Consider the following 25,995-nt stretch of genomic DNA (forward strand, 5'->3'; position numbering starts at 1 on the left):
TTGCCCAACCCAAGATCCCCTTAGAAAACAAGTTGGTTTAGGTAGCAGAGAAGGTGGGGGAGAGATGGGTAGAACAAAGGCACTGTTATTATATTTACAAAAGTCTTCAATGCAAAATTTTTTTAAAAAGAAATAAAAGTGATATCTGTAATGTTTTGACACTGACCAATTTCAGAAAATGGCTCTTTGTTATTTTACCTTTTGGCTTTCCTTAGCTATAGTCTACGTATTAATCAGGTATAATCAATGCTTTCTTCAATTAAACACAAATTAGATATGAAGTAATCACTGTGCTCAGTGGCACACACTTTTCTGACACAAAGGGCTGTGCCTGCTACATTTTTAAAGATGTACATGTGCAAAGCTTGTGGATGAACAAGAGTTTAAAGAGTCTTAGCATCTGAAATTGAGCCCAATTTCAGTTACAGAGTCATAGAGTCATAGAGTGATACAGTGTGGAAACAGGCCCTTTGGCCCAACTTGCTCACACCGGCCAACATGTCACAGCTACACTAGTCCCACCTGCTAGCATTTGGTCCATATTCCTCCAAACTTGTCTTATCCATGTTCCTGGCCCAAATATAAAACGTGTTCACCCTGTGACACCATTAGACTTCATTACTCAGCATTCAAATCAACAGCCCTTAACTTAACTACTGAAGCACTTTGATAAAGGTTCCTTGTTAAGGGACCGGAAAAAGCAACAGACTAGTTTTAATTTATCTTAGTTTATTGTCATGTGTAAAGAGGTACAGTGAAAATTTTTTTTATGGTATCCTATCCAGTCAGCAGAAAGACTATACAAAATTACAAACAAGTCGTCCACAATGTACAGATACAGGATCAAGGGAATAATGTTTAGTGCAAAATAAAGTCCAGTATGACCCGAAACGTCACCCATTCCTTCTCTCCAGAGATGCTGCCTGACCCGCTGAGTTACTCCAGCATTTTGTGTCTACCTTCGATTTTAACCAGCATCTGCAGCCCCTTCCTACACATAAAGTCCAGCAAAGTCTGATTAAAGATAGTCTGAGGGTCTCCAAAGAAGTAGATGGTAGATCAGGACCGCTCTCTAGTTGGTGATAGGACAGTTCAGTTGCTTTTTAACAGTTGGGAAGAAACTGTCCCTGAATCTGGAGGTTCCTTATTAAGGGACTGGAAAAAGCAACAGTCTTCTTCAGACATAAATCTGCAGGATGATACTGCCACCGCTCACTCACTTGATTCCCACCTATCCTTGGCCCATATCCGTGCTGGTCCATCCCTGTTGATGCGCCTCCCCAGGACACAATCAGAGCCCACAGTTCTGAGGTAGAAAACTAATGAGTCTGCTGAGCAAATATTTCACTGCCTTGCTTGGAGCCTTATCAGATGGAAGCAACATGCATTGCTTTGATCAAACCACAGTCTAATCTCTGTATACTCAATTAAATCATCAATCAATTCCTAACCTCATGGGAACATCAGCTTGATAAGTACAATTTCTCCTCATGATTTATTTTATTGAACCCTGGAAGCATTCTGGCTGGCCTGTGGTGTACCTCTTCTAAGGACCGCATATAGTCTATTGGGAACTGTGCTTAATAAGTGTGTAGATATGGCCAACCAAACAGACTTATAGAAAGTCATAGTCAAATCTCTGCAACCAAACGTTAACTTCCCTCTTTTTCAATTCCTACAAACAGTAGCTTTCTGCTGTAGAAACAAGGAAATGCAGATGCTGGTCCACAAAGCAAAACACACTAAGTACTGGAGTAACTCAGCAGGTCAGGCAGCATCTCTGGAGAAAGTGGGGAAGTGACTTTTCAGGTCTGGACTTTTCTTCAGATAGTGTGGGAGGCTGGGGGGGGGGGGGGGGGGGGGGGGAGCAGTGAAGAAATCTATAAGAGAGGAGGGGCAGGACAAAGTGTGACAGGTGATAGGTGAACATAGGCAGGGGAGGAGGGAGGGAGGGAGGGAGGGGGGGGGGGGGGGGGGTGGTGATAGGCAGATGTTTGGACAAAGGCCAGAAATGAAAAGAAGTGTGAGACAAAAGTATTGAAGAGTTGCGAATTGTGAAGCTTGAAGAAGGAATGTAAGCGGCGGGGAGGGAAGTTTTCTTCCGTTCTTTTGAATTGATTCTTGTACCAGTGTATCAGCCTTTAATGATTTCTGTACCAGAACATCCAGACCTTTCATGGACGAGGAGATGAAGCTTTGGGCAGATCAGCCCGTGACTGTACTGAATGGTAGGGTAGCCATAAGGGATGTGGCCTACTCCTGCTCTGATTTTCTTATGTTCTCATGTTACAGAATGGATAGATTTGCAATCCTTGAGAAATCATTTTGTCCTTTCCAAACCGCCCACATTAAAAAACTGCTCGGGCTTTATCCTTTGACTTGATCTATCCATGTCCTTTGTAACCTTACTCATATATTTGCAATGAATTGCATTTGCTCAGTAATATATGAAACCATTTATTGGTGAATTTACCCCCCCCCCCCCCCCTCCCTCTGTGTCAATGCTGCATCTTTCAGTCAATCATTTAAAAATGGGATGAGCAAGGGCAAATAATACTTATGCCACAATAAATGACAAGTGATGACCATCTCCAATGAGTGAGGTGGGGGAGTTGAAGGCTATCAGAATCCTGGATGCTACCACTGACCAAAACATAACTGGACCAGCCACGCAAGAACCATGGCGACACGAGCAGGTCAGAGGCTTGGTACTCTGCAGGGTGTGACTCCCAACGCATTTCCAACATCTACAAGGAGCAATTCAGAGGGGCAATGGAATATTGTGCACTTGTCTGCATCTATGCCATTCTAACAGCTTTCAAAATGCTCAACCACCCACATCAAAGCAGCCCACTGAAGAATCAAGAGATTGCAGATGCTGGAATCTTGAGCTGGGGGAACTCCCAATGTCATGAAGCATTAGAGATAATGGAGGGAAACAGCATGGAATAGTCCCTCTGGCCCACCTTGTCCAAGCCGATCATGTTGGCATCCTGGTTGCATCCGATTTGCCATATCCCTCTAAACCCTTCCTATCCATATAATCCGTTCAAATATCTTTTAAAAGTCATCATTGGATCAACTTCTATAGTTTCCTCTGGCAGCTCATTCGAGATACAGATTACCCTCTAAATGAAAAAGTTGCTCCTGGGGTCCCACTTAAATATTTCCCCTCTCACCATAAGTCTATGCACTCTAGTTTTAGAATCCTCTACCCTGGGCAAACGATTGCAAGCATTCACTTTAGTTAACAGCATTGTGGAGGGAAATGGACAGATGGCATTTCAGGGCAGGACCTTTCTCTAGGTTGACCTGGATTGACACTCCATGGACCATTCTCATGATTTATTTCAGCACTGGCACACAGTGGCTGCTGCACAAAACACATTGCTGGTACTCATCCCGGCTGCTGTAACAGCAGCTCCCAAAGCCGTGATCTCTACCACCAAGAGTCCATACACTGCAAACCTTTACACTGTAAATGGCTTGATTGCAATCATGTATTGTCTTTGCACTGACTGGTTAGCAGGCAACAAAAGCTTTTCACTGTACCTCGGCACACTTGGCAATGACGAAGGGCAAGGGTAAAAGGCACATGTGAATGCCACCATATTCAATTTCTCACCCAGGTCACACACAACCTTGACCTGGATACGAATCATATTCCATCATTGTCTCTGGATCTAAATCCTGAATTTCCATCCCCAACAGTGTGGTGGGAATGCCTCACCATTGTGATCAATGCAATCCAACAAGACAGCTCAGCGCCAAGACAGGCATTCGGCATTGGGTAATGAAAGCCCGTTTTGCCAGCAATGTCCAGTCCCCCATATTTTTGTTGTTAAATTGTTTTAAGCGGCAGGAAAGATTAAGTTACACAAATACATTACTGCATCAATTTAAAAGGAAAAATCATCCCGAGATCACAAGGTTGCATAAATAAACAAAGAACCTGCGTCGAATTAAGAGCAAAAATTTACATCCAGCATTGGATAAGTGATATGCCATTTAGAACTGGAATCAGGAGAAATTCCCCTCAAGGGGGTGAACCTGTGGAATTCTATAACACAGGAGGCAGTGGGGGGGCCAACCCAATACATTCAGGGAGGAGAAGATGTATTTCTTAATGTGAAAGGGAGCAAAGGACAAGGGGAGAAGCAGGAACAGGTGTAGCATGTTGAAGCAGGGCCGAATGGCCAATCACCAGTCCTGTACTCTAGGTTTTTATTTCTATCAGAGAGTGTAGGTTGATATCTGAGGTAAAATAGCAGAGACATGGAGTCATACAGCATGGAAACAGACCCTTCGGCCCAGCTTGCGCATGCTAACCAAGGTGCCCCATCTACACTACACCCATCTGCCCATGTTTGGCCCTTCCCTAAACCTTTCCTATCCCTGTACCTGTGCAAATGTCTTTTAAATGTTATTATAAAACCTGTCTCAACTACCTCCTCCGGCAGCTCATTCCAGGCAAGAAGGTTATGCTCCGCGTGAGATATAAATTTATGTAAATGCATGTTGGTGTGTATTCACTGGATTACTCCATTGGAGACATAGAACATTTCCAACACACAAGTTGTTATGATTGCAAAAAAAGCAGCCTGATTTATCTGCTATGTCTTGGACATCCAACTACATATCCAAGGGCTTCTTAAATACAGTGAGGGCTTCTGCCCCATCACCCAGTCAGCTCCAAAACCTCACCACCTACTGATTGTAAGGTCTTTCTTCATTTCAGGAGTAATCCTACCTCTTACTTTAAAACTATCCCCCGTTTTTTGGCTCATTGCATAATGGAGATAAGTCCTCCTCATTTACTCTTGCCCCAGGCCACCTGAAAATGTATACAGCTCAATTCAGCTCCAAGGGAATTAAGCTCAACCTATCCGATCTCTCCTGATAATTAATATTTTCCAACAGTCATTCTCTAGACTGTTGTTAGTTGAGAGCTAAGATTTTGAGGTCTCATCGAGTTAAATAGAGTTGGGCCTGGACATAGAGTGGGGTGTAACCGATGCACCACAACATAATTTCATTTACATTGTGAGTGTGCAAGAGCTTTGCAGGGTCAATCAGACCATGTGATTTTCAATGCTGATTCCAGTAAAAAGCTGTTGCTGCGTTGATTGCAAAATGCAAGGTTCAGCATCTGGTTCACCAGCAGCCAGCTTTACTCTCCCTTTACCTCTAGGGCCCTGGTTCCTGCATTTCCTTTAACACACTGGGGCCCAAGTTGCTATGACTCTTTAACTGACTGGGCCCTCATTTCCACACTTCCTTGCAGCTCATCAGGTTCTAGTTCTCAGACTTTATTTAAACCTGCTAAGCTCACTAAAAATAATGTATTATATTGCTGTCTTTTTTTAAAAATGAATTAAAACTGTGGAGTATTAAGCAGAATCATATCCAAAATATACTAGTTTGATGCTGCCAAAGACTCAAGTATGCTAGATTATTGTGGTTTTAATTTGTAACCTTTATTCTCATGAGTAAAGAGGGTCACTGGAAATCAATACGGATATTTACTCAACACTGGTGAAACTGCATAGTAATGATTGATTTACAATCATGGTTCTGAAGGCACACCAACACAATGGCAGCACAACTTTCAAGATAGATGGACTTTCATATTGGTTTAAAAAAAAAGAGAACTCAGAGTCGTACAACACAGAAATGGCCCCAGCACATCCATGCTGACATTTTTTGCCCATATACACCAATCTTATTTCCCCACATTATGACTGTATCCTTTTACTTCTTGCTTATTTAAGTATCTGTTCAAAAGTCTCTAAAATGTAGTAATTGTAATTGATTCCACCAAGTCCTCTGGCAACGCTTTCTAGACATCAACCATTCTCTGTGTAAAAAAAACAGTTCAGATCGTATTTAAAACTTTTCCCCCTCACCTTAAATCTACACTTCTACCCAGTGAAACTCCTATCATGAGAGAAAAAAGGTTCCGACCAATCCCCTATCTATGCCTCGTACAATTTTATACACCCGATGAGATCACCCCTTAACCTCCTTTGCTCCAGAGAAAACAAGCTAAGCCGATTCAATTTCACTCAATAACAAGTTTGTCAAAGCAGGCAGCATCCTCGTGAGATTCCACTGCACCCTCTCCAACTCCAAGGTGTAGTCTCACATCATCTGACTTTGGTGCCAAGTGTTTGATACTTGAAAACTATTCTGAAGCATAGCTTAAAAGTTGTAGGCAGCTCAATGAACTAGCTGGGATCAGTTTGTGCATTATCTTCGAGACCCCAAGTGTCAGCAAGACCTAACTAACTCCCTCTCAGCAATGGAATTTCAATGACTGTAAGCTGGTGAGCAAAGAGCTGAGTGAAATGCTCTGACCATGATTATAGAGTGATGAGAATCCAATGATAACATTTTGATATGTCACCTACACAATGCACTATTGGACTTTTAAGTTAATCTGTGAAATCTGCCAGTAAAACTAGCAATGCCGGCTCTAGACAATTAAAGTTTGAGCTTACAGCCAAACAACGTAAAGTCGAGAATCTAGAGGGGTTGTCTTGTCATTGATTACGGGATATTTATGTGCCGTTTCCGAATGTCTGCTCTTGACAGGCAAGGTGCTTATTTCCCTTACTTTCACTATTGTATGCGACAAGTGTGGTGGACTCTGCGGCTGATTTCCTGCCTCTCATGAACTCAGCTGCACCTGCAAGAGAAACAACAGTGAAAAGAACATAATGCACAAAAGGTGGGCCAGAAATGAATAGCAGACTCAAAACATGAAAGAATCAATGCTCAAAGGGATGGAAAGCATTGATGCCAATGCATAGTGTCCCCACCAGGAATATTCACTTCTTTTCCTTCATCGCTGCTTGTGTTTAACCTTGCAATTTGTACGCAGGCATTGTTGGCGAGGCTGGTCCGTATTCTGAGGCACTTTAATCTCCCCTGCCTTGAACAGTTGCAGCCAGCGAGCTTTGTGCGTTGCAATGCTTGCCAAGCAGTTAGACACTGTTGCCCTGCAGCTGGGATGCTGCAGTTATATTTTTTGTGCCGGCACATCTTCTTAAACCTTGCATAAACTGAACTGCAATTTGGGGATCTCAGACAGCTGTGTTTCGCTGACTGGCAATCATTGTCCTTCCTTGTGCTTTTATTTGTGCTCATCATCCTTAAGCGTCTTCTCCATTCTGGTGGTACTCCCGAGCTAAGGGAAGGTGCCCTGGATCGCTCTATGTGGAAGAGAGTAAATGTTCAAATGCCAAAGGCCATTAAAAGCTTATCCAAAACACATGAACACATCTCAGCAATAACTTTGATGCACCTGTTTAAACTCTTAACTCTATCGGCTAAAAGGTTTCTTTTTGATTTCCACTTCTAAAAGGCAAATTCTGCCATAGTTAAGGAACAGGAAAAGGACATTGTGCAAGAAAGTTAGCCTGTTTTTAGTTAATCCCAATTTTACCTCTCAATCCTTCTTTTCTTCAAAACTTGTCCTTTTAACAATGACCTTTTGCTCATAACTTGTTCCATATGTTTATTTATTGCCTTTAATGTGAAATAGCCTTAACCAAATTCCCTATTTACTCTTAACTGCACAAGGGTTTGAGCTGTGGGGTACTTTTTTGCTGATTGGTACTGTTCCAGTGTAAATACTTAACAACGCTTCTGCCAAGTTTGCTCTGCAATTCACAAACAGGTGTTAATTCTGGGTGAATCTGTCACCTTATTTTTCCATTGCTAGAGGTTGAAGAATGATCAAACATCAGCCTGTTTGCAATTTCATTGATCCCACCTCATTATACACTTGCATATGCTGCATTTACCTTCTTGGCTGCTGCACTGTGTTCCAAGTTGTCTGAAAAAGTCGCATGATTTATCTTCAAGGCAGCTGCACTCTCTAAATGCTGGGTAACTGTTGGCTAAGTGCTGAATGGTTATGTTACAACTGCTGTGATCCTTTACTGTGCAAGCGTCACCTGCAATGCATTAGAAGAATAATATATTTTAGTTTTTTTTTTGATTCGCCAGAATTCGGATGATTTAGTATAGTCTGAATTATTCAAAGCAACCATGGTTCAAATTACAGCTATGGAAATGACCCAACCAAGTCCATGTTTCAATTTTTACCGGTTCTGTGAAGTTGCCTTCAGAAGAGTCTTTCCATGTGAAATATCTCTTTTGGAAAAGGTTCTATGGCTTTCTTACTTTATTGTTTCCATCTCCGAATCAAGAACAAGCCGGATAAAATGCGATCCATTTCCCCACCCTGCTACTAAATTAGCTCCAGTCAAGCCTTGTCTGAACAAATGTAGAGAGATTGCAAAGTTAGTTCTTTTATTTTAGTCAGATACCTCAGCAATAGCTGAATCCCTCTGTCGATTTTAACAGAACTTCAGGTGTGTGAAAGATGTTTGCTCGGGGTTAAAAATCCACCCACATTCTTATCAACTCTCCCAGATTTTATCATTCACACCCACCAATTCACACATAACCATGTAATAACCATGTTTACTAGCTTTGACTGCAACCACAGTGATTATTGTGATACTCAGTTGTTGTTTTCAGTTTATGGAGAGATCAAACACTCTTATTCTGCTCCAGTCGTAGATTTAAGACAGCACACTGGTGCAGCTGGAAGAGCTGCTGCCTCACTGTTCCAGAGCTCTGTGCTCGCTCCTGACCTCCGGTGCTCCTTTCTCTTGCACCTTCTCTCTGTGACAGAGTGGGTTCCTCCGGATGCTCCAGTTTCCAATCACATCCCTAAAATGTGTGAATTAGTAGGTGCGAATGATAAAATCTGGGAGAGTTGATAAGAATGTGGGGTGGATTTTTTAAATGGGATAAAGCATAGGATTACAGTAATTGGGTGATTAGTCAGGACACACTCGGGGGGCTGATGGGCCTGATTCTGCACAATTTCTTTCTGTGAATTATTGTTCGAAAGTCCTGCAAAACTCTGCAGCAAGATAAATTCTGAAGACCTTTCCCAATGACATTCGGCATTTAGCGCTATCTTGGCAATGCTCTTGCTAAGGAAGGCACAAATAATCTCCCAAAAATACTAGGGGACCGAGGATCTAGTGGCAGGGAGGAACTGAAGGGAATCCACATTAATTAGGAAATGGGGTTAAGTAAACTGTTGGGACTGAAGGCAGATAAATCCCCAGGGCCTGATGGTCTCAAGGAGTACTCAAGGAGGTGGCCTTAGAAATCGTGGATGCATTGGTGATCATTTTCCAATATTCTGGATCAGTTCCTGTGGATTGGAGGGTAGCCAATGTAACTCCACTTTTTTAAGAAAGGAGGGAGAGAGAAAACAGGGAATTATTGACCAGTTAGCCTTACATCGGTAGTGGGGAAGATGCTTGAGTCGATTGCTAAAGATGTTATAGCAGCGCATTTGGAAAGCAGTGACAGGATGCACTGACATTGACAAGCAGTCAAAGTCAGCATGGATATATGAAGGGGAAATCATGCTTGACTCATTTTCTGGAATTTTTTGAGGATGTAACAAGTAGAATGGATAAGGGAGAGCCAGTGGATGTGGTGTATCTGGACTTTCCAAAAGCCTTTGACAAGGTCCCACACAAGATATTAGTGTACAAAATTAGAGCACATGGTATTGGGGGCAGGGTATTGACATGTACAGAGAACTGGTTGGCAGAAAGGAAGCAAAGAGTAGGAATTAACGGGTCCTTTTCAGAATAGCAGCCTGTGACTAGTGGGCTGCTGCAAGGCTCGGTGCTGGGACCCCAGTTATTTACAATATATATTAACGATTTAGATGAGGGAATTAAATGTGACATCTCCAAGTTTGCTGATGTTCCAAAGCTAGGTGGCAATGTGAGCTGTGAGGAGGATGCAAGGATGCAGGGTGACTTGGACAGGTTGGGTGGGTGGGCAGATGCATGGCAGATGCAGTATAATGTGGATAAATGTGAGGTTATCCACTTCGGTGGCAAGAACAGGAAGGCAGATTATTATCTGAATGGTGTCAGATTAGGAAAAGGGGAGGTGCAACCAGACCTGGGTGTGCTTGTACATCAGTCACTGAAAGTAAGCATGCAGGTACAGCAGGCAGTGAAGAAAGCTAATGGCATGTTGGCCTTCATTGCGAGAGGATTTGAGTTTAGAAGTAAGAAAGTTTACTGCAGTTGAACAGGGCCCTGGTGAGACCGTACCTGGAGTATTTTGTGCCATTTTGGTCTCCTAATTTAAGGAAGGACATTCTTGCTATTGAGGGAGTGCAGCGTAGGTTCACCAGGCTAATTCCCGGGATGGCAGGACTGACATACGAGGAAAGAAGGGGTCGACTGGGCTTGTATTCACTGGAATTTAGAAGGATGAGAGGAGATCTTATAGAAACATATAAAATTCTTAAAGGATTGGACAGGTTAGTTACAGGAAAAATGTTCCCTATGCTGGGGGAGTCCAGAACCAGGGGTCATGGTTTAAGAATAAGGGGTAGGCCAATTAGCACTGAGATGAGGAAAAACTTTTTCACCTAGAGAGTTGTGAATCTGTGGAATTCTCTGCCACAGAAGGCAGTGGAGGCCAATTCAGTGGATGTTTTCAAAAGGTAGTTAGATTTTGCTCTTAGGGCTAAATGAATCAAGGGATATAGGGGAAAAAGCAGGAACAGGGTACTGATTTTAGATGATCAGCCATGATCATATTGCATGGCAGTGCTGGCTCGAAGGGCCGAAAGGCCTACTCCTGCATCTATTTTTCTATGTTTCTATGTTTCTATAATAAAAACAGAAAGTGCTGGAAATACTCATCTGTGGGAAGAGAAGCAGAGCTAAGGTTTCCAGGTCGAAGACCCTGCCTCAGATCCATTTTGCTCCATGTGCCCGCATTGTGTTTAGGCCTCATTCACTGCACAGTTTCAATCATGTACATATAATGCCCAGGGCTGACCTTTGCCTTGAGCAGATGGACAATGCATCATTTTACAAACTTTAGGGAATATACCTAAAAACTGATTTGGAGGCATAAAATATTGCAGGTGCTGAAATCTGGACAGAAAAATGAGTTGCTGCAGGAACTCAGCATCTGAGGACAGTCGGGGGAAGGGGGTTGTCGGGGGAAGTCGGGGGGGGGGGGGTTTGGGGGTAGGGGGAAAGAGGGGAAGGAAGTCAGGCATATGTTGAAAGACTGGAGCGACTAGGTTTGTATACACTGGAATTTAGAAGGATGAGAGGGGATCTTATCGAAACGTATAAGATTATTAAGGGGTTGGACATGTTAGAGGCAGGAAACATGTTCCCAATGTTGGGGGAGTCCAGAACCAGGGGCCACAGTTTAAGAATAAGGGGTAGGCCATTTAGAACTGAGATGAGGAAAACCTTTTTCAGTCAGAGAGTTGTAAATCTGTGGAATTCTCTGCCTCAGAAGGCAGTGGAGGCCAATTCTCTGAATGCATTCATGAGAGAGCTAGATAGAGCTCTTAAGGATAGTGGAGTCAGGGGGTATGGGGAGAAGGCAGGAACGGGGTACTGATTGAGAATGATCAGCCATGATCACATTGAATGGCGGTGCTGGCTCGAAGGGCTGAATGGCCTCCTCCTACACCTATTGTCTATTGTCTATTGAGGAAGGAAGCTGGGCAGGCAGCTAAGGAAAGACATTGTGCCTCCACAGTGATGACAAAGGACTACGTCCCTGTGTGGACCTGGAACACCTTGTCACTATTGTTTAACATTGGAAATAAGCCTGCTGTGGGAGTCCACCTTGCTACAAGTGCAAGTGTAGTTATTGCTGATCCGGTATTGTGACCGATGCCACACGTCCCATCCATTCCCCTGAATTTTGCACACCTCAATCAGGTCTCCCTCTGCCTCTGCCAAGGAGGAGGTCTATCCGGTCTCTCCTTGTAACTAAAATGCTCCATCCCTGGCAACATCCTAGTGAAATCCCCTGCACCCTCCCCAGTTACTTCCGAAAGTGTGGTGACTGGACACAATAAATTCACACACAATAATTCAGCTGCGACTTTACCAATATTTCATAAAGCTTTAAGTGAGAAGCAATGATATGGACGACTGTTTATATTGCACTCGAAATTAACCAAGTCCCGATTTTCCCTCTGTCCCATTTCAGGATACTCTCTTGAAGTCTCCAACTTGCAATCTCTCTATCAATTTACAGAGGTGGTTGTAAACATTGCAGTACTGTGTTAATAATGTAAGAGTAAACTTACTGTGTAAAAGAGAGGTCATAGAGAGAAGCTATTTTCTCCAATCCCTGAATTGCTAATGACCCACATTTATTACCATTAAAAGAACGGAGGGAGTGATTAATTGGTTTATTTCAAGGAGAGTGTGGCCATAATATTTAACTTAACTATCAGGAACTGCAATGAAAGCAGAATGTATAATTTCCTTTAATAGGGGAGGAAATTATTTGAAAAATAACTTAAGGATATGGATGCAAGGGCAGGGAATGGGGCTATGAAATATCAAACACTAAACTAATGCAATAACAAAAACTTTACGATGCTTATTCCACTAATTAATGAAATAAACTTTATATATAATCATCGTCCACTTGAAATATCACCGAAGGAATTTACAAAACAAGAAAAACTAAAATAATTCTTTTTGCAATTCATATCTCTTATGTCTTCATGTTTCACATTTTAAACACAGAATATTACTTTCAATTGACCAAGATTTCATTCAATTTCAAATCAGCATTTTAATACCCCAATATTGTTCATTTAGAAATAAATTCTGCTTTTATATCCATTTAGGTGGCACAGGAGAAACAGCAATTTTTTGAATGTGGAAAATTAGAAGCTAAATATTTGCAACGTTAAAAATGACACCCATATAAACATAAGCTTTTTTCATTGTTTAAAGCAAGCATGTTTACAACACAACATTCATTTATGTACCTGTCTGGTTGCAGACATCTTCAATTAAGTACCATACATCCTTGCAGCCACCTGTGTCAGTGATGCACCATTTCTTTACCTGGAGACAGTCAGTGGTCTCCAGACCAGGAACATTGGTGATTTGAGATATCAAAATTGCAGCTGAAGAGAATAATGGAGAAACATTGTTACTAACACCATGTCTATCATGTTCAATCTGGCCTCAGTGGTTATATCTGTGCAGGATAACACCATTGGCATCAGCAACATTAGAAGGAGGGTGACATATAGTTCACCAAAACTTCTCTACCCTTCAATATCAGTGCAGATCCTCCCCTCTTATTCTTCATGTCACTTAATTTCTCCAATAGTCAAAAACCCATCACTCTCTGGCTTGGCTTTATTCAACTATGAAACATCTGCAATTGGTTGTATAAAACTGCACAGATTTACATTTCTCCACTGCACACTCCAAATTATTCTTCTCTTTTCAGAGCCAGGGGAAAGTTTACTGCTGATCAGAATCTTTTATGTTGTAACATTGTCACCTCTCAGTCTTCTAAACCCCAGGCAGAGACCATGGGCCTATCTTATTCAGTCTCTCCTCACATAGGGCGACAGAGTGGTATAACGGTGGTAACAATGAAGGCAGCAAGGTGGCAAAGCGGTAGAGTTGCTGCCTTACAGCGCTTTCAGCGGCAGGGACGTGGTTTCGATCCCGACTACGGGTGCTGCCTGTACGGAGTTTATATGTTCTCCTCGTGACCACATGGGTTTTCTCAGAGATCTTCGGTTTCATCTCACGCTCCAAAAACGTAGGTTAATTGGCTTGTTATAAATGTAAATTGTCCCTAATGTGTGTAGGATAGTGTTAATGTGCTGGGATCGCTGGTCGGCGCGGACTCGGTGGGAGGAAGGGCCTGTTTCTGTGCTGTATTTCTAAACTAAACTACACTGGTTAGAGCTGTTGCCTCACAGAGCCAGAGGCTCAGGTTCGTTCTCGGGTGTACCATTCTGTCTTCCAATTTAGTTTGTATTTCTGAGAGTGACGTTTAAACCTTAAAGCTATGCCCTCTAGTATTTGATTTTTCCATGTTTTCACTTCTTGTTTCCCCACATTACTTTAATGCAGAGAACCAAAAGGGGACGCTAATAAAACCAAAGTCCTGTCCCAATGTCCTCCTGGAGAAACCCACCCCCTGCATCAATGCCAGAAATAAAAGTTATTGGCGGGTAATTAATCAACATCACATCCTTCTGTCCCCATTGCTCCTGGTGACTACCAGCATTGACAGAGAACTTCCAGCATACCTAAAGGCAGATGCATCAGCTTCCAGCTCAAAACAGTGATCAAAAGTGTCTGAAACATACCACATTTGGAGAGGTCATGGATATAGAACATAGAACAATCTAGCACAAAAACAGGTCCCTCGGCCACAATCTCTGTGCCAAACATGACGCCAATACCATCACTTATCTACCTGCACATGATGCATATCCCTCCATTCCCTGCATATATATATATATATATATATATATGCCTATCCAAAAGTCTTTTAAATGCCTGTGTCGTATCAACCCTAACAGCACTCATGTAGAAAAATGCCCGACACGTCTTCTTTAAACCTTAAAGCTATGCCCTGTAGTATTTGATTCCGACTGTCTACTCTAATATCTCTCTATCTGTTTACACTTCCCTGTCTCCTGAGCATGTCAGAATCTTGCTCCATTTGTTGTCATCAAAGCAAAGTAATTTACTGTGATGGTGCAGTGGTGTATCGGCAGAGCCCTTACCTCACAGCCACCCATGTCTGATCCTGAAATTAGGAGCTGGCTGTGTGGAGTTTGCATGTTCTCCCTCTGACCACATGGGCTTCCTTCGGGTGCTGTGGTTTTTACATACATTCCAAGGACAGGACGGATTAGTAGGTTAATTGGCTGCTGTAAATTGCTCCCAGTGTGTAGGTGTGTGGTAGAGTCTGGGGTGAATTGATGGCGTTGTGTGGAGAATAAAATGGGATTGACATGGAGCTAATGCCATAGGGCGTGCGTTTGTCAGCACAGATGGTGGGCTGAAGGGGCCTTTTCGGTGCTAAATGACTCTATGATTGCCTTCCATAGGAATTCAGCAATATGATAAAATCATCTATGCCCTGTATCCTGGACAAGCAGCCATACCAAGCCTGGAAATAATGTTTCCCAGAGACTGTCATCTGCATGAAGAAGTGGCTGTGTAGGTGAGTTCCATGCAGTAAATTTGCAAAAGGCTGAATAGGTTGGGTGTTTTTTTCCCTGGAGTGTAGGATATTGACGGGTGTCCGTATAGGAATTTACAAAATCATGAGAGACATAGGTAAAGTGACTAGCCATGGGCTTTTACCCAGGGTTGGTGAGTCTAAAACTAGAGAAGGCTGAAGAATGGTCCCAACCTGAAACGCCAGCTATCAATGATCTCCAGGAATGCTACCTAGCCCACTGATTTACTCCAGCATTGCGTGTCTTTCTGAGTTTCACACTGGAGTGCACAGGTTTAATGCGAGAGGGGAAAGGGGACCTGAGGAGCCAACTTTTCCACACAAATGTTGGTGGAATCATAGAACGTGCTGCCAGAGAAAGTGGTGGAGGTGGGTAAAATTACAATGTTTGAAAGACTCTTGGACGGATACATGGGAAAGAATTGGAGATATATGGGCCAGGAACAGGCAAGTGGGAATAGCCCGGTTCGGTGAACTGGATGGCATGGAAAGGTGGGGCTGAAGGGCCTGATTCCATGCCGTGTCGCTCTTTGAGTCTAAGGTTAGCCCAAATTCCACTCCAGGAATTGCATCAAGTGCCACATGGAGTTGGCCAGCCCAGTCTGTGGCTGGGGTTCTGAAACCGATGGAAGACGAGTTTGGCATTCAGCACGGCTTGGTGGCACAGTGGTAGAGTTGTTGCATTACAGTGCCAGAGACCTGGGTTTGAACCTGACTACGGGTGTTGTCTGTGCAGACTTTGTACGTTTTCCCTGGGACCGCGTGGGTTTTCTCCGGATACTCCAGTTTGTACAGGTTTGTAGGTTAATTAGCTTCAGTAAAAATAGTAAGTTGTCCCTAGTGGGTGGGATAGTCCTAGTGTACAGGGTGATCGCTGATTGGCACGGGCTCGGTGGGCCAAAGGGCCTGTTTCCATGCTGTATCTCTAAAGTCTAAAGTTAAGGCACTCTGCCACAGAGTATAAAGGATGAGTAAAAATATAGTGGGTGACGGTCACTGGGAACAAACACAGCAACCTCCCTTCACCATTGTTTCTGTTTGCGGATTCTATTAGTAGTTGTATTCGGAAAGAGGTGACAGCCAGCCCCTTTAATTGCATCAACAGATGAGATTGCAGAGACAGCGAAGAAAGGAAACCATTGAGTAAGTTGAAAACAAGAACGATAATTTTAATATCAAGGTGAAAGTTAATTGGGTTAATATTGAACTGCACAGCATCATGTCAATTGGAAACACTGCATCGATAGTGCTGTTTCTGCAATAATTGAGCATTAGCTACGCAATTAGATAGACTGCTTAAGCAGCATCATGAGTTAATATGGATAAATTCCCAACCACTTTCTGTAGATGTTCCTTGCCGTCAGAAGCATTTAGAACACTATTCCCATTGAGAATCTAATTCTGCAAATTGTATTGTCAATTTTCTGTCCAATTTGCGCTGTTCACATTCAGGGAAAAGCTTTCATCTACTTTGTAAAAATCAAAATATAATATCACCTCGCTTACCCTAATCCAGTCAGTTGATTACATTCTCAAAGATGTTCATGAATGTTTTAATCACAGGCTACTATTCACTTCTGCTGGCTTTGCTTAATTTCTTTAAATCTCTCAAGCTGACTCTTAATTGTTTTCTTTCAAGGAGACACCAATATGTTTGCCACTATTATAACCCACCTGCCCAGTCTTTAATTCCTGTGACCTTTCTGTTGAAGAATCCAGTCACTTTAGCTGCTTTTCCAATTCTATTTCCACTAAAGCAGCCTATATTACCACCTTCGTTTATTTTAATTTTCACAACACAATTTTAAGGTATGAGCATCATTTTTGCAACTGATCTATCTCCACACAATTTGATGACAAGACTGGAAATATTGCTGACAACTAGAGTGAATAGTGATGCATACAAATAATTTTGTTACTTGTATAGGTGGTTATGCTTACTAATGAATCTTTTCCTGCTATGAGTACATCTAATGATGTTTTATGGAGACACAAGGAACTGCATAGGATGGAATCTTGTGTAGAACACAAAGTGCTGGAGTGACTCAGTAACCCATCCATGTTGACACAAGGATCTGCAGATGCTGGTTTACAGCAAAAGACACAAAGTGCTGTAGTAACTCAGTGGGTCAGACAGCATCTCTGGAGAACATGGATAGGTGACATTTCAGGTCAGGACCCTTCTTCAGACCCATCCATGTCTGCTAGAGATGTTGCCTGACTCCCTGAGTAAGGATGGAAAGTTCTAGATGGGATAAGAGAGTAAGGTCAGGGCAAATTATGACCGGTGTGCGAGGGGAGGTGAATACTGAAGTTAATACTGTATTTAAATGCGCGAAGTATAAAAAATAAAGTGGATGAGCTTGAGGCTCAGTTAGACATTGGCAAGTATGATGTTTTGGGAATTACAGAGACATGGCTACAAGAGGACCAGGGCTGGGAACTGAATATTCAGGGGTACAAACGTATAGAGAAGACAGACAGGTGGGCAGAGGGGGTTGGGTCGCTGTGTTGGTAAGGAATGATATTCATTCCCTTGCAAGGGGTGACATAGGGTGCAAGTTGAATCAAGAGCTAAAATTGGCATGTCGCAAATGTAATGCTACGGTGGTTATGGGAGATTTCAACATGCAGGTAGACTGGGAAAATCAGGTGGGTAATGGACCCCAGGAAAGAGAGTTTGTGGAGTGCCTCCGAGATGGATTCTTAGAACAGCTTGTACTGGAGCCTACCAGGGAGAAGGCAATTCTGGATTTAGTGTTGTGTAATGAACCTGATCTAATAAGGGGACTCAAGGTAAAAGAGCAGTTAGGAGGCAATCATAATATGATAAGGTTTACTCTACAAATTGAGAGGGAGAAGGGAAAATCGAAAGTGTCAGTATCACAGTATAGCAAAGGGGATTACAGAGGCATGAGGCACGAGCTGGCCAGATTTGACTGGAAAGAGGCCCTAGCAGGGAAGACGGTGGAACAGCAATGGCAGGTATTCCTGGGAATAATACAGAAGTTGCAGGATCAACTGTGAGGAAGATGCTATGAGGTTGCAGGGTGACTTGGACAGTCTGTGTGAGTGGGCGGATGCATGGTAGATGCATTTTAATGTGGATAAGTGTGAGGTTATCCACTTTGGTGGTAAGAATAGGAAGGCAGATTATTATCTGAATGGTGTCAAGTTAGGAAAAGGTGACGTGCAACGAGATCTGGGTGTCCTAGTGCATCAGTCACTGAAAGGAAGCATGCAGGTACAGCAGGCCGTAAAGAAAGCCAAAGGAATGTTGGCCTTCATAACAAGAGGAGTTGAGTATAGGAGCAAAGAGGTCCTTCTGCAGTTGTACAGGGACCTAGTGAGACCGCACCTGGAGTACTGTGTGCAGTTTTGGTCTCCAAATTTGAGGAAGGATATTCTTGCTATTGAGGGCGTGCAGCATAGGTTTACTAGGTTAATTCCCGGAATGGCGGGACTGTCATATGTTGAAAGACTGAAGCGACTAGGCTTGTATACACTGGAATATAGAAGGATGAGAGGGGATCTTATCGAAACATAAGATTATTAAGTGGTTGGACACATTAGAGTCAGGAAACATGTTTCCAGTGTTGGGGGAGTCCAGAACCAGGGGCCACAGTTTAAGAATAAGGGGTAGGCCATTTAGAACGGAGATGAGGAAAAACATTTTCAGTCAGAGAGTTGTAAATCTGTGAAACTCTCTGCCTCAGAAGGCAGTGGAGGCCAATTCTCTGAATGCATTCAAGAGAGAGCTAAATAGAGCTAAATAGATAATATACCACACTGAGTCCGTACACAAGAGTCGTCATGTTTTAGACACCATCTTAAGGTCATGTCATAAGGAATAGGAGTAGAATCAGGCCATTCGGCTCATCAAGTCTACTCCGCCATTCAATCATGGCTGATCTATCTCTCCCTCCCAACCTCCATTCTCCTGTCTTGTCCCCATAACTCCCCAAAGAATTCAACAGATTTACCACCCTCTGACTAACGAAATTCCTCCTCATCTGCTTCCTAAAAGAACGTCCTGTAATTCTGAAATTCTTGTAGTCTCAAGCCCAATATTTTTTTAAAAAACTTAGTGTCTTAACTTGGTCATGAAGGCCATTGGCCTGACAATGACACTGGGTCGTGTTGCAGGGCGCGGGCCAGGCAAAGTGTCATTATCGTAACATAGAACGAATGAAATTTGCAAGGATGTTTCTTGCATTGGTCTTGCATCTTATGTCTCAGAGAATTCTCACAAAGAGGCTCCCATTATAATTAATTACTTTGATGTACAACCACTCATGATGTGCAGATAAATACCACAAACAGTAATTGGCAGTGAATGAACAATTAATCTTTAATAGGAATGTGGAGCAGTGTGCGAAACATGTGGTCAGTCAGTCTGATTGCAGACTCCCGCAATCAAGATTATCCCAACCTCACTTTACCAGACAAATTCTAGTTGGAGTAATTTTACTTCCTTCTGAATTTTGGTCCTCAATCAGAATTATACCATTACCCTTTTTTCTCTCTCCTGTTCCATCTTCTGCAAACATTTGATGCAACTGAGCCACGGATTTTTAAGTTCAGCTAAGCAAGGCTGGTTTTCTCCGAACTTATGTGTCCTGTCTCTTATATACACTCTGCTACATAACTCAAAGAAATATCCAAAGGTATGATAGTTATACTAAATATGCGGCAATAGCCCATCCTCATAATTCATCCCTTCCCACCCAAACCAGGTAACTGCCCTTGCAACCGCAGATGATGCAACACCTGTCCATTTACATACTCCCTCGACTCCGTCCAGGGACCCGGACAGTCCTTTCAGGTTAGGCAGAGGTTCACTTGCACCTCCTCCAACCTCATCTACAGATCCGTTGTTCAAGATTTGGACATCGGCGAGACCAAACGTAGACTGGGTGATCGTTTCACTGAGTACCTTCACTCAGTCCGCCTGAACCTACCTGATCTCCCGGTTGCTAAACACTTCTCCTTCCCATACCCTCACAGGCCTTTCTGTCCTCGGCCTCCTCCATTGTCAGAGTGAGGCTAAACGCAAATTGGAGGAACAGCATCTCATATTTCACTTGGACAGCTTACAACCCAGTGGTATGAATATTGATTTCTCTCACTTCAGGTAGTCCCGGCATTCCCTCTCTCTATCCCTCCCCCAACCAAGTCACACTAGCTTCTCATTTTCACCCAACAAACAGCTAACAATGGCCTGCTTCCTTTATCATCATTACTTTTTTGCATATTTCATTCATTGTACTTTACCTCCCGACATCATCGTCTAGATCTCTCATTTCCCTTATCCCTAACCAGTCTGAAGAAGGGTCTCGACCTGACACGTCAGCCATTCCTTCTCTCCAGAGATGCTCCCTGTCCCGCTGAGTTACTCCATCTTTTTGGGTCTATCTTCACAATAGTCCACAAATAGTTATATCCAATAAGCTGCACACTAAAGTGTATGACAGCTCGATATATTCTGCTTCTGTGCCTGAGCAGTGGGCAATCCCAAAGGACTGATTGCATTAATTGTTAAGCATATAAAGCCGTCCAGCCATTGCTAGAATCGTCTGTTACTCTGCCTACATGCAAACAATTGGATATGTAACATTAATAATTCCGGATTAAAAAAGAGATTCAAATTATAATCCAATAAATATTTTATCACATTTTAATTATTATAAATATTAAAATTATTTAATTGTAACATTAAATAGGTGTTTCACTTTACTTTTTCAACAAATAAGTTATGTTGTTGCGGGACTCTTCCCGGATGAGCTCCCAGTGGCACAGTCTTGCTGCCTTACAGCGACAGAGACCCAGATTCGATCCTGACCACTGCTGTTGTCTGCACAGAGTTTGCACGTTCTCCCTCTGACCACATGGGTTTTCTCCGGTTTCCTCCCACACACCAAAGTTGTACAGGTTTGTAGGTTAATTGGCTTCTGTAAAATTGTGAATTGTCCCTAGTGTATGTAAGATAGCACTTGTTTACAAGGTGATCTTTGCTCAGCGCACACTCAGTGGGCCAAACGACCTGTTTGCACGCTGTATCGCTGAAGTCTAAAGTAAAGTCTAAAGATATGTTGCTTGGTCTTTTTCCATGTATTCATTAATTATATTCTGCCAAAAGGATGGACGCTTGTATTTATTTCAAAATTGTAATTGTCTCTTTGATCCAACTTTTTTTTCCCATCTATGATTCTCCACGCCATCTTTTCCAGGAGATGGAAGCAGGAAGGGTGAAAAGCTTTCCGTAGTTACCTCCATGATAGTATTCTTGAGGCAGCGGGCGGCAGAGCTCAAGTGGAGAAGGATCTTGACCCGAAATGTCACCCATTCCTTCTCTCCAGAGATAGAGCCTGAGTTACTCCAGCATTTTGTGTCTATCTTCGCAATAGACTTTGAATTTGCCTGTTAATTGTGGTATTGTCTTAAAATCAATAATTAATACAAATGGTCCAGCTACATATGACCATACACAAGTCATGGGAATATAGCATCATAAAGGCCCTTCAGCCCAACTTGTCCATGCTAACAAAGATGACCATAATTTTAGGGCAGACATAGTGGTGCAACTGGTCGAGCCACTGCCTCACTGCGCCAGAGACCGGCTTCAATCCCGACCTCTGGTGCTGTCTTTATAGCGTTTGCATGGTCTCTCACTGATCGTGAGGGTTTCTTCCGGGTGCTTCTCCCACATCCCAAAGATATGTGGGTTTAGAGATTAATTGGCCTCTGTAACATTACCCCTAATGTGTGGGGAGTGGAAGCAAAAGTGGGATAACAGAAATAGTGTGAACAAATAATCAACGGTCAGCGTGAATTTGATGGCCCGAAGGGCCTGTTTCTTTGCTGTATCTCTAAACTAAACTAGTCCATTTCTCATTCAATGGAATCTCAATTTATATAATGAATAACTTGTTATTAATAGAAGTTTGTATGTAAAATCATGGATTTTTGCTTCCTTTCACAAGGCAGATCAACTGATTTAACATTCATCAACATAAATATTCATTCATTCATTCATTTTACATAAACATTTTTGTATAAGGCTTTAACACACCCAGAAAAAGTAGTAGTAACTACTTCTGGATTGTTGCTGATGCAAAAGATAATTTCAATAATAATGCTGAGTGTACCATGTGGAAAATTGTCAATAACCCTAAATAGAGTTGAACTGAAGTCTGCAGAAGGGTCACAACCTGAAATGTCAGCTATTCATTTTCTCCAGAGATGCTGCCTGACCAACAGAGTTAATCCAGCACCTTGTGTCTAACTTTGAACTAAAATCTATATGTTGATAACTTTACTGGCCCAAGTCAACACACACCATTTGCTTAAAACCATTAACATTAAGTAACTTGTAACAACGTACTTTCCCTCCGAAAATGCAATTTGAAGGAATCGTAAAAACCTATTTGTTACTTTCAAAAACAGTCAGGTGAGGTTGGGATGTGGAACTCGAGGGAAAAGAGCATGAGAGTTGAACCATTGATGTTGTGATAATAGTATTGGTGAACACACTTACAATCTATTGTGGGGACAATGGGGACAAATGATCTTTAGTAAGTAAAACATAAAGTGCTGGAGTAACTCAGTGGGTCAGTTACACCGAGTTACTCCAGCACCTTGTCTTTTGCTCAAGATTCCAGCATCTGCAGTTCTTTGTGTTCTCCCAATTTTTACTACGCTTGCAGTTTCCTTTTCCAGATAAAGCCGGACAGTATTTACTTTCATAGTGGATATTGTCATAAGATTCCTGTTCCTTTGCTGCAACAATAAATATATTGGCTGGAAGGTGAGCTTCCACCATCATTGGAGTTAGTCGGTGATTTTCAAAAGCTGTTTGAGAAGCAAAGTTGGGAACAAATCCATTCAGCTATGGTCAAATTAAATGGCAGAACAAGGCTGAGAGACTGAATGGACTGTCTCTGTTACTCTGGCCTCTGCCTCTTCTGTGAGAGAACTCAGATTCTCAAAACAAAAAGAGTTACAGTGACCAGACAAAGATGATGAGGGATTTCTATCGAGAATGAACTTAATTTCTGGCTGAAAACAAGAGATGACTATAATGATCATCTACCAGCCCTTGCCTCACCACTCCCCCACTTTTCTTAATGGCTATCTACCTTGTCCACTTTCAGTCCTGATGCAGGATTTCAATCTGAAATGTCCACAACTCCTTTCCTCCCCACAAATGTTGGTGGATGCAATGCGTTCATCCTGCACTTTGTTAAATGCTCCAGATTCCAGCATCGGCAGTCTTTTGTATTTTCATTAGAATGACTTATTTGTGGTAGGTAAGACTAGACAAGACTCACTGTCTAGTGTGTAATATTATAGGGATGATGAACAGAACTGAGCAGATTGGTTTGCAGAAGAACAAAGGATGATTAAAAAGTTCCAGCAGGGATTAAAATGCAATGAATTCCAGTCACTGTGACTTATTTTGGGTGCTGTAAGCAATGACCCTGCTATCAGGTGCACAAACATGGCGGTTGTCTTTTAGAAGAGGCATAGGTTTATTATTGTCAAGTGTGGGGAGGTACAGTGAAAAGCATTCTTTTGCATGCTATTCAATCAGTTAATACCATACTTCAATACAATCGTCAAACCCAAGTACAATAGGTAGAGCAAAGGGGAAGGTACAGAGTGCAGAATATAAGCAGTTATCAGCATTGAAGACTGCATATGTTTAGCTTTCAGGAGCTGTCTCAACATAAAGCCTGCTGGAATCTTCATGCTCACCATTAGTGAACAGGACAGGCAGAGATAAGCCAGGAGCAGCAGTCTGAGCACTCACCCTGTGCTGATCTTGATCAGCACTGTATGTTCTGGGAAAGCAGGCTTTTACTCCCCACTAATGCTGGCTCCCATTCTCTAGGCCATCAAATCACTTATTTATAACATACTAATTTATCTAATGTAACATGCTCTTTTCCCAACAGACATTTAAGTGTTTTAGCAACTTCGTAATTTAACTTGCACATACTCTAGCCTTGTGAAATGCTACCAATCAGCAATGGGGGAGGGGTATTGAGATTGGTGGAGGGGAGGGGAGGGGGGGTTGAGAGGGGGGGGTTGAGGGGGGGGGGGTTGAGGGGGGGGGGGGTTGAGGGGGGGGGGTTGAGGGGGGGGGGGGTTGAGGGGGGGGGGGGGGTTGAGGGGGGGGGGGTTGGGTTGAGGGGGGGGGGGTTGGGGGGGGAGAGAGAATTGCTACCCATTGTTCTTTTTTAGTAGGCTGAGAAGTTTTGAGTCAAATGGCCTGAACTTTTGTCCAGTGAATAAAGAAGGTAACCAAAGTCTAGAGGACTTCACCGGTGGAAGCAATGCACCTCCACACTGACCGGTCATCAGATGGCATTCCCTCCAGAAACCAGTGTTAAATAATGGAGAGTAATAGATACAAGTTAAAGATTTATTAGCAACCTGAGGGGCAACTTTTTCCACACAGAAGCTGGTGGGTAAATGGAACGAGCTGCCAGAGCAGGTATTTGAGGCAGGTTTGATAAAAACATTTAAAAGACATTTGGACAAGTACATAGAAAAGAAAGGTTTTCAGGGATATGGGCCAAATGCGGGCAGTTAGGACTCGTATTGATGGGGCATCTTGGTTCGACATGGCAAGTTGGTCTCGTTTCCATGCTATTACTCTACGATCTTTCTAATCTAACATTTGTAATTGGTGGCTTAATGCTTTGGTGTTAAATTCAATTTTTAAAATGTTTAAATACATATCAAACTTACCAAATTGTATTAAAAATGTGAGCTAAGAAATTTCACACAAGTATTTCCACATTATCCTAATGAAGCATGCAAGATTGTGCAATCATAGAATTATAGAGACATACAGCACGGAAAGATGCCCTTCTGCCCAACTCCTCCATATCGATCCAAATGCCCCATCTGAGCTGCTCCCATTTGCTCGCGTTCAGCCCTTATCCATCTGGACCCCATCTATACATGTACCCGAACAAGGGTCTTTTAAATGCATTTATTGTACCTGGCTGAACTACAGCCTCTGGCAGCTGATTCCATATACTCATCACAAGTGGAAAATCACCCTGATGTTGTAGATACACTTAATGCTGTGAGATGTGCACCCCTACTCTGATTAAATCTTTAGGGTATTTAACTTTCTTTGAACAGTGATTGGGGGAAGAAGCAGTTAAATGTTTTGAAACGGCATCCCACCCTGAAGCATTCTACCAGCGCCTAATCCGATCTGCCCTTTATTCAGCGAGAGTGATTAACGAGTGCTGCCTATTTCAGAAACTTACACCGTCTGATTTTCTTATCCACGAACCTATAGTTCCCAATTGTCGTTATAATTGTGCCTAGAGTTAACATGGCGGTATTTCTATTGACACTAATATCCTGCATTAATCACTTTACGCGTGAACGATTCTTAATCATGAAAAACGTGGAATTCACTAAAAGGAGATTGAATTTTCTGGAGCATCCACCTAATCTCGCAACGACACGGGACAGCTTAGTTTTCCCGACTTACTTTCAAAACTTTCTTGGAATTGGCATATATGCAAATATTTTAAGAAAATAACTGCAGATGCTGGTACAAATCGATTTATTCACAAAATGCTGGAGTAACTCAGCAGGTCAGGCAGCAAATATGCAAATATTTCTTCGCCTTTACCGTATCTGGTCTGAATGGGGTTTAGATCCGCTGAGTCCCTCCAACAGTCTGTTTTATGTTCAATATTCCAGTACCATGTCTCCTCCGTATTTATTTTAAGTTAACATCATCAGAACAGAACAGCACAGATGGTTTGCCGTTTGCGGGAGCTTGCTGTGTACCAGCGCCCAGCCCTAATTTACAACTTATTCCGAAGATCTTCGGTTGTTGTGATA

General features: G+C 42.5%; 1 protein-coding gene across 1 annotated transcript in view; it reads right to left on the minus strand.

The window, feature by feature from the left end:
- Positions 1-25,995, minus strand: part of gfral (GDNF family receptor alpha like) — a 51,518-nt gene that overhangs the window by 25,251 nt on the left and 272 nt on the right. The window contains exons 2-6 of the mRNA XM_078400034.1: positions 22,858-22,968; positions 12,884-13,024; positions 7,809-7,961; positions 6,822-7,214; positions 6,617-6,688 (exon numbers count right to left, since the gene is read on the minus strand). Of these exons, the coding sequence (XP_078256160.1) occupies positions 6,617-6,688; positions 6,822-7,214; positions 7,809-7,961; positions 12,884-13,024; positions 22,858-22,968 (870 nt within the window). The remainder of the gene's footprint in view (positions 1-6,616; positions 6,689-6,821; positions 7,215-7,808; positions 7,962-12,883; positions 13,025-22,857; positions 22,969-25,995) is intronic.

The sequence above is a fragment of the Rhinoraja longicauda genome, chromosome 5 (assembly GCF_053455715.1).
Source record: "Rhinoraja longicauda isolate Sanriku21f chromosome 5, sRhiLon1.1, whole genome shotgun sequence".
Lineage (NCBI taxonomy): Eukaryota > Metazoa > Chordata > Chondrichthyes > Rajiformes > Arhynchobatidae > Rhinoraja > Rhinoraja longicauda.